Source organism: Otolemur garnettii, unplaced genomic scaffold (genome assembly GCF_000181295.1).
Source record: "Otolemur garnettii isolate 467f Iridium unplaced genomic scaffold, OtoGar3 scaffold00046, whole genome shotgun sequence".
Classification (NCBI taxonomy): domain Eukaryota; kingdom Metazoa; phylum Chordata; class Mammalia; order Primates; family Galagidae; genus Otolemur; species Otolemur garnettii.
This window is the reverse complement of record NW_003852441.1, coordinates 10,848,627-10,856,641: the sequence shown is the minus strand read 5'-3', so window position 1 is coordinate 10,856,641 and position 8,015 is coordinate 10,848,627. Positions and strand designations below refer to the sequence as shown.

The following is an 8,015-nucleotide window of genomic DNA, read 5'->3' as shown; positions in this document are numbered from 1 at the left end:
TGTTGCTTGGCGGGTCCGGGCTGGGGATTCGAACCCGCCACCTTAGGTGTACGTGGCTGGCGCCTTAGCCGGTTGAGCTATAGGCGCCGAGCCCCTGGCTTGTTCTTTTATAACTGCATGACATTCCCTGGGCTTTAAGTTAAATAACTAGTCCCCTATGATTGATTAGTATTTAGGGTTTTCCCGACCCTCTGTTATTATATTACAATTATATAACATTGCATGTGTGTTGCTGCCTGTATATGCAAGTGTATCTGTAGCATATGTTTCTAGAATGGGGATTGCTGGGTCAAAGTGGGAATTTTGATAGATAATATCAAATTTCCCTTGATAGGGCTTTAGGAATATACATTCCCACCAACAATTCCACTACTTCCTGCAGTAGCAGAGTGGATCATGAGACTTTCAGGGTTCGACAGTCTCAGGTGGAAAGTGACATTCTAGAAGGATTTTAATTTGCATTTCTTTTACAAAGGTGGTTGAATAAATGTGTAAGAACCATTTGCATTTGTATTTTTGAACTTTTGTATCTAAAGTGAATTATCAGCCAGGCGCAGTGGCTCTCTCCTATAATCCTAGCACTCTGGGAGGCTGAAGCAGGCCCATTGCTTGAGTTCAAGAGTTCTAGACCAGCCTGAGCAGGAGCAAGACGCCATCTCTAAAAATAGCTAGGTGTTGTGGTAGGCACCTGTAGTCCCAGCTACTTGGGAGGCTGAGGCAGGAGGATCGTTTGACCCCAAGAGTTTGAAGTTGCTGTGAGGTATGACGCCACGGTACTCAACTCCAGGGCAGCTGAGTAAGACTCTGTCTCTAAATAAATAAATAAATAAAAAGTGAATTATCCTTGAAGTCCAAGCTCAGAGCTTCATATAAATTGGGAAATCTTTGGAATCTTTGAGAAAATATATACCTTTATTTTAAAAATAGTTTTTGGCATTCTTTGAAAATAAAAGAAGTGCCATCTACAAGTCACTGCTGAATAATATGAAGACACCAGTGTATTTTGAAAGAAACTTTTGGCAAGTACAATAGAATCTGGGAAAACTAGAATCACATCCCCAGAAATTCACGGCACTGTTTAAAACAGCCTGGTTAAGGATAAGAAAGGCTCATTAGAATCTTTGTAAATCTGATATTATTTTTACTCCTATAATAAATATTTTTTCTCATGGAATCCATCTGTACCCCTCCCCACAATAGCACATGTGTCCTTCTCTAGGCTTGAACACAAAGAAGCCCATTAGCCCTTTAAAGCAGCCCTCTGTGGTGTGGTCTTGTTCCCTGGCAGTCCCCAAGTGACTAACACTATGGGCGTTTGGGAACTAGAGAAGTGGCAGAATGCTACTGCCTTCCCCCTAGACCGCAGACTTTGCAGGGAGGAGTGTGGGTTAGGAGGGCTCTGCTGGCTGTAGGCACATGTCGGATGCTGACCTCCATGTACTTGGCAGGATATGCTGGAGGTGTTTGTGTTTTAAATCTTAAGGCATTGGTTGACTTAGGGGCCTCAATGAGCAGCTAATAACTGTCCCCAGGTGACTCACTCCTCAGGTGAGACTGATGGGAAGATTTCCTGGTGGGGCCTTCAGTGAGGCCACGCAGTCCCCAGATAGAGAGGCCTTGCTGAGCAGCTAGAAGCCCCTGGGCTTTGGCCCTTGCTGGGTGAGACAGTACTGTCCCTGATAAGTGCAGCTATTTTTTTCCCCACCCATCCTCACCCAGCCCAGCCTGGGAATCCGCCTCAGAACTGGCCCAGCCGGTGCAGCCTCTAATGAGTGGTTGGGTGATGAGAAGGACTGGGGCCGGGAGGTGGGAGCCCCTGGGGTTAATTTGTCACATAGCTTTCCGCTGACTCAGGTCTCACCTGTCAGGCTTCCCCTCTGTTCCCTGCCTTGCAGTCCATCCTTAAGAACCCCAAGACTCAAGATTTGGACCCCTCCTCTGGCCCTGTGTGAGGGCTATTCTGCTGGCCATCGCCATGGTCGACAAATGCCTGTTTCCTGAGAGGCCTCAGCTGTCCAGGAAGACCGTTTTCTGTTGATTTCCCCAGAAATCCTGGAACACAATATCTGAGACCAACTTCTCCCTCAGGGAAGGGGTGGGAGGCAGGGAGGAAGTGGGTGCAGTGAAGGCTGAGATTGGTACCTGCGCCCCCGGCACTTGCACTGCCCCCTCTGCTTATTCCTGAGGGTAAGAGAGGGAATCCAAGGTGGCAATTCCAGCCTGTGGGATTCCTACCATTGGCCCTCTCCCAGCAGGACATCTGCCAGTAAAGCTTCCTTGTCCCTAGAGTGGCCACCAGCTTTTGGGAGGTCACACCTCAGGGCCCATGACCCCACAGGAGGGCAGTGACCGTCCATCTCCCAGCCTGCTCAGCTCCAGCCTAGGAGAAAGGAAAGCATCTGGGAGGACTCAGGTGGGGGTGCAGCTTTCCTTTCCTGGCATGCCCATGCCTCTGCCTCAATGGAGAGCAGGAGGTGGGGAGAAAGCCATGGCATTCCCTTTGCCGGGTCCTCCCCCTGCCTGCCTGCCTGCCCTTCAGAGCTTGGCTGGACCAGGCCTGCCGGGGCACTCTGCCCTCTCCCAAGCCATGGCCAGCCCAGCCAAGCAGCGGGCAGCTTTCAGAGCAGCCGTCAGGTCAGGTGTGTCCTTCCAGGTGCCCTGCTCATGCCTGCTTCCTCACCAGCAGCACCCAGGGCAGGATGGCAGCTACTACAGCCACCACAGCGATGAGGGTGATAAGCAGGAGGGCCCGAGACCGGCAGCAGAATGAGCGGGTGGCGCTGGGTGCAGGGGATACCTCCGAGAGCTCTGCCAGGCTGCGCCGCGGCAGCACACTGTCCTGCTCCCCCAGGGGCATCCCGTGGCGACTGATGATGAAGATCTGTGACTCCCGGGGCAGGTTGGGCAGCAGGTCCAAGGGGAGCTGGGCACTCTGACCTGGGCTGGCCGGCAGCCTGGCCTGGCCCGGGGCAGGCCTCCAGATAGGCTGGGACATAGCCAGGGGGTTTGTGTGGCCCAGACTGTCTGGCGGTGGCACAGATGGCAGGCCCACTGGCACAGCCAGGGTCTGAGAGCTCTTGTCAAGCACAGATGGCCAGCGGGAGCTCTTCTTGCTGAGGAAGGTGACGTAGCGGCAGATGGGGCAGATGATGGTCCTCTGGACCTGCCCATCCACGCGGGTGGAGAGCAGGTACTTGACCAAGCAGTCATGGCAGAACACGTGGCCGCAGCTCAGTGTCCGGCTGGTGCCCTCCAGGTCCCGGAACTTCTCGTAGCACACGGGGCACTCACTGCCCGAGCTGTCCTTGCTCTCCCCCTCCGACATGGCCACTCAGAAAAGGTAGGGCTCAGCTGTGGGTGGGAGGACAGTGAGCGTGAGAGCCTGTTCTAGTTCCCGGCTCCCACCCGTACCTCTGCTCCCATTGCCCCCTTCTTCCCTCTCCTTTTCCACCTACTCTTTCCTCTTCTGCTGCTCCTCTTGAGGGGCTCACCTGAATCAAATCAAGAGACTGAAGATCCAGAGCCTATGACCCTGGTAGGAGATGAGCAGATGCTTCTGGAAGGAGTCACTGGGAGACAGACAGCAAAAGAACACAGTCACATTAGACCTTGGAAGGAGGTGTGTGATGAATGCTCGATGCCTCACCTCAACCGTGACATGCACTCATGGTGAGGTCACCACCTTGCCTCTTCCTGGTTTAATGCCGGAAGCAGGGACAGGAAGACCCAGTTCCCAGGGAAGCAGGTGGCTAAGAAGACTATGCCCAGCCTTGGTCCAGTCTCTGATTGGGGCTGCACCCAGAGCAGCCATTTCCAGTAAAGCCTCTGCTACTCTTCAACCTCTAGTCCCAGGTGGGGTTGGTGGATCCATTGAATTTCATCCAGCCATTGGGTCGCCCTCCTCTGTGCTAAGTACAGCTATAAAGCAATGACTGTTTCAAAAATACAGCTCAGGCTTACACATCCAAATGTCTGCTGGTCCTCCTCATCGTCATGTCAGGGAGCTGTGGGCTCACTCCTCCACCGTTAGCTCAGTCTGTCTTGAAATTCTTATGAGGCTGCCCGAGGCAGTGAGGAAACCTGCTCAGCCTCTGTGAAGGAGGATCTTCATCTGTTGAGGCTATATCTGTTCACTGGAAATGGACGAAAGTCACTGGGGGCCAAGCCTGGTGAGAAAGTAAATTAGTAACTTAAGTAGCATGATATTGTTTGGAATCAAAGTCACTGTAAAGTAACAAGGTAGGTTTTAAGCAGTATGTGAGAGCAAAGGCCCCAAAGATGTTCTCAGCAGAATTGTTGGATTAAGTATGTGGCTTCCCAAGACAGTGACATTGAAGGGAAATTCTCACTTGGGTATGTGGTGAGGTCTAAGTTCCTTCATTTAAGTCCCCAGTGTTACCACTGTAGCCTAAATTTATAAAACAGCCTCTGTACAGGGAACTGTGGTTCCTTGCTACTGATACCTTCTTCCATCCTCCATAGAGACAAAAGACCCCTGGACACACTGACAGCCCCCCGGACCTGAGAGATGACACAACAGAGTAAGATTAGTTAATAGAAATGGCAAACTATTAAGATCACACATCTTAAAAAAAAAAAAAAAAGATCACACATCTTTCAGGATCCCTCCCCTCTTTGGCTTAGTTTAAATCCATTTGCCAGGGTGGCGCCTGTGGCTCAAAGGAATAGGGCGTCGGCCCTATATAGGGGAGGTGGTGGGTTCAAACCCGGTCCCAGACAAAAACTGCATAAAAAATAGAATAAAATGGCTCGGCGCCTGTGGCTCAAGCAGCTAAGGCGCCAGCCACATACACCTAAGGTGGCGGGTTCGAATCCCCAGCCCGGGCCCGCCAAACAACAATGATGGCTGCAACCAAAAAATGGCCAGGCGTTGTGGCGGGTGCCTGTGGTCCCAGCTACTTGGGAGGCTGAGGCAGGAGACTCGCTTGAGCCCAGGAGTTGGAGGTTGCTGTGAGTGTGATGCCATGGCACTCTACCCAGGGGGATAGCTTGAGGCTCCATCTCAAAAAAAAAAAAAAATAGAATAAAATGAAACAAATAAATCCATTTGCCAAGTTGAGAATATCCCATAACTAAGAAAGAGCAAATTTGGTGGAGGGTATATAGGAAACCTGAGACCCTCCAGGCAGCCCTTTGAAAACCTTTGCAGAGATTTCCAGCTTTTTGTCTCCAAGATGGTCATTGTGGTCCCCAGGGTGGAAGGAAGAGGGGGGTCAAGTGCTCAGACTCTAGAACAGGGTTTACATCTTTTTTTTTTGAGACAGAGCCTCAAACTGTCCCCCTGGGTAGAGTGCCAGTGGCATCAAAGCTCACAGCAACCTCCAACTCCTGGGCTCAAGTGAGTCTCCTGCCTCCACCGCCAAAGTAGCTGGGACCACAGGTGCCCGCCACAACACCAGGCTATTTTTTGGTTGCAGCCATCATTGTTGTTTGGTGGGCCCAGGCTGGATTCGAACCCGCCACCTTAGGTGTCTGTGGCTGGCGCCTTAGCCACTTGAGCCACAGGCACCGAGCCAGGGTTTACATCTTTAATATACCATTACTGACTGGTTGTATAACCTTGGCCAAGTTGTTCAACCCTCTGAGCCTCAGCTTCCCATCTGTAAGATGAGATTGGTAATAGTGGTACTATTCCTTCCAGAGATGCTGGGGGGTATTAAGTGAGGTAATCTGAGTGAAAAACCTGGCACACAGGAAGTGCTCAATAAATGGTAGGTGTCATTGTTCAGACAGGCCATGTCCTCTCCCCTCTTCTCCCAAAGAGGACTTGGAGATCCCGGTTGTGGCTCTTGAGCCAGCCATAGCGTTTGCCTTCTTTTTGTTCCCTCTTGTTCCCAAATGTTCCTGATTAAGAGAATAACTGAAAACTCACACCCACTTGACTGAAGGCAGCTTACCTCAAATTGAAATAATTGAACAAGAAGACAGTAGGTTAAGGTAAGTAAGCGATGGGCAGTGGATAAAAATTAAGGTGGTGGGGCGGTGCCTGTGCTCAGTGGGTAGGGTGCTGGCCCCATATACCGAGGGTAGTGGGTTCAAACCCAGCCCCTGCCAAACTGCAACAAAAAAAATAGCTGGTCATTGTGGCGGGCGCTTGTAGTCCCAGCTACTCGGGAGGCTGAGGCAAGAGAATTGCCTAAGTGCAGGAGTTGGAGGTTGCTGTGAGCTGTGATGCCACGGCACTCTACCAAGGGTGACAAAGTAAGGCCCTGTCTCTAAAAAATAAAAATAAAAATAAAATAAGGTGGTGATTCTGGTGTCCCTCAGTAGTTTTCATTTTATAACACATTTACAAATGTCTAAACTAGACAGGGGTTATTGGGATCACCATGATTTTCTTTTTTCTTTCTTTTTTTTTGCAGTTTCTGGCTGGGGCTGGGTTTGAACCCGCCACCTCCAGCATATGGGGCCAGCGCCCTATTCTTTTGAGCCACAGAGTCTCCCTATGTCACCTTTGGTAGAGTGCTGTGGCATCACAGCTCACAGAAACCTCAAACTCTTGGGCTTAAGTGATTCTCTTGCCAAGTAGCTGGGACTTACAGGTACCTGCCACACTGCCTGGCTATTCTTTTGTTGTAGTTGTCATTGTTGTTTGGCAGACCCGGGCCAGGTTTGAACCCACCAGCCCCAGATGCCCTAGCTGATGAGCTACAGGCACAGAGCCTTTTTTTTTTTTTTTTGAGGCAGAGTCTCACTCTGATGCCCTTAGTAGAGTGCTGTGGCATCATAGCTCACAGCAACCTCAAACTCTTAGGTCCAAGTGATTCTCTTGCCTTAGCCTCCCAAGTAGCTGGGACTACAAGTGCCTGCCACAATACCCAGCTATTTTTAGAGATGGTGCCTTGCTTTTGCTCAGGTTGGTCTTGAACTCCTGAGCTCAAGCAATCCACCTGCCTCAGCCTCCTACCATAATTTTCTTAAGCCACCCAACAACTACTAGGTTCCCTGTATTTCATGACTTCTACAGGTGTATGATGGCAATTTCATCCATCCATGAATCCAATTATTCAACAAATATTCACTGGGCATTTCCTACATGTTAGGTGCTGAGCTTATGCACTGGGGATATTCAGTGATCAAGGAAGTCCTTCATGAAACTCTAGAGCAGTGGTCTCAACCTTCCTAATGCTGCAACCCTTTAATATAGTCCAAAGGGGTCGCACCCACAGGTGGAGAACTGCTGCTCTAGAGCCTAGTGGACATTTGTAAGTTTTCTTTATTTTTTATTATCATTATTTTTTTTTTTTGCAGTTTTTGGCCAGGGCTGGGTTTGAACCCACCACCTCCAGCCTATGGGCCAGCACCCTACCTCTTTGAGCCACAGGCGCCGCCCTGTAAGTTTTCTTTAAAAAGAGATTTATAAAAAGGAGGATTGATGATCAATAGCTTAAGTTGTGCATGGGTGTGGTGGCTTATGCCTATAATCCTAACACTTTGGGGAGGTGGAGGCAGGAGGATCCCTTGAGCTCAGGAGTACAAGACCAGCCTTAACAAGAACAAGACCCTGTCTCTACTAAAAATAGAAAAAACTAACCCAGCATTGTGGTGTGTGCTTGTAGTCCCAGCTATGTGGGAGACTGAGGGAAGAGGATTGCTTGAGCCTAAGGGTTTGAGGTTGCTGTGAAATATGACAATGCCAGGGCATTTGAGTGAGAATCTGTTTCAAAAATAAATAAATAGCTTAAGTTATTTGTATAATTGAGAAGTAAGGATCAAGGTAGACAACAGAAAAGCAAATAAGAGGCTCGGCGTCTGTGGCTCAAGTGGCTAAGGTGCCAGCCACGTACACCTAAGGTGGCGGGTTCGAATCCCCAGCCTGGACCCGCAACAATGATGGCTGCAACCAAAAAAGAGCTGGGCATTGTGGCGGGCGCCTGTAGTCCCAGCTACTTGGGAGGCGGAGGCAGGAGACTCGCTTGAGCCCAGGAGTTAGAGGTTGCTGTGAGCTGTAATGCCACGGCACTCTACCCAGGGGGACAGCTTGAGGCTCTGTC

The 8,015-nt window shown here is 50.2% G+C and overlaps 1 protein-coding gene across 1 annotated transcript; it reads right to left on the bottom strand.

Annotated features, from left to right (window-relative positions):
* Positions 1-2,662: 2,662 nt before the first annotated feature.
* Positions 2,663-3,325, bottom strand: RNF222 (ring finger protein 222). The gene has a single exon (XM_003791107.1). The coding sequence runs from the start codon at positions 3,323-3,325 to the stop codon at positions 2,663-2,665; it is 663 nt and encodes a 220-aa protein (XP_003791155.1).
* Positions 3,326-8,015: the final 4,690 nt, after the last annotated feature.

Bases quoted from the DNA above. Each gene is read 5' to 3' on its own strand.
- RNF222 (XM_003791107.1), bottom strand. From the start codon at position 3,325: ATGTCGGAGGGGGAGAGCAAGGACAGCTCGGGCAGTGAGTGCCCCGTG.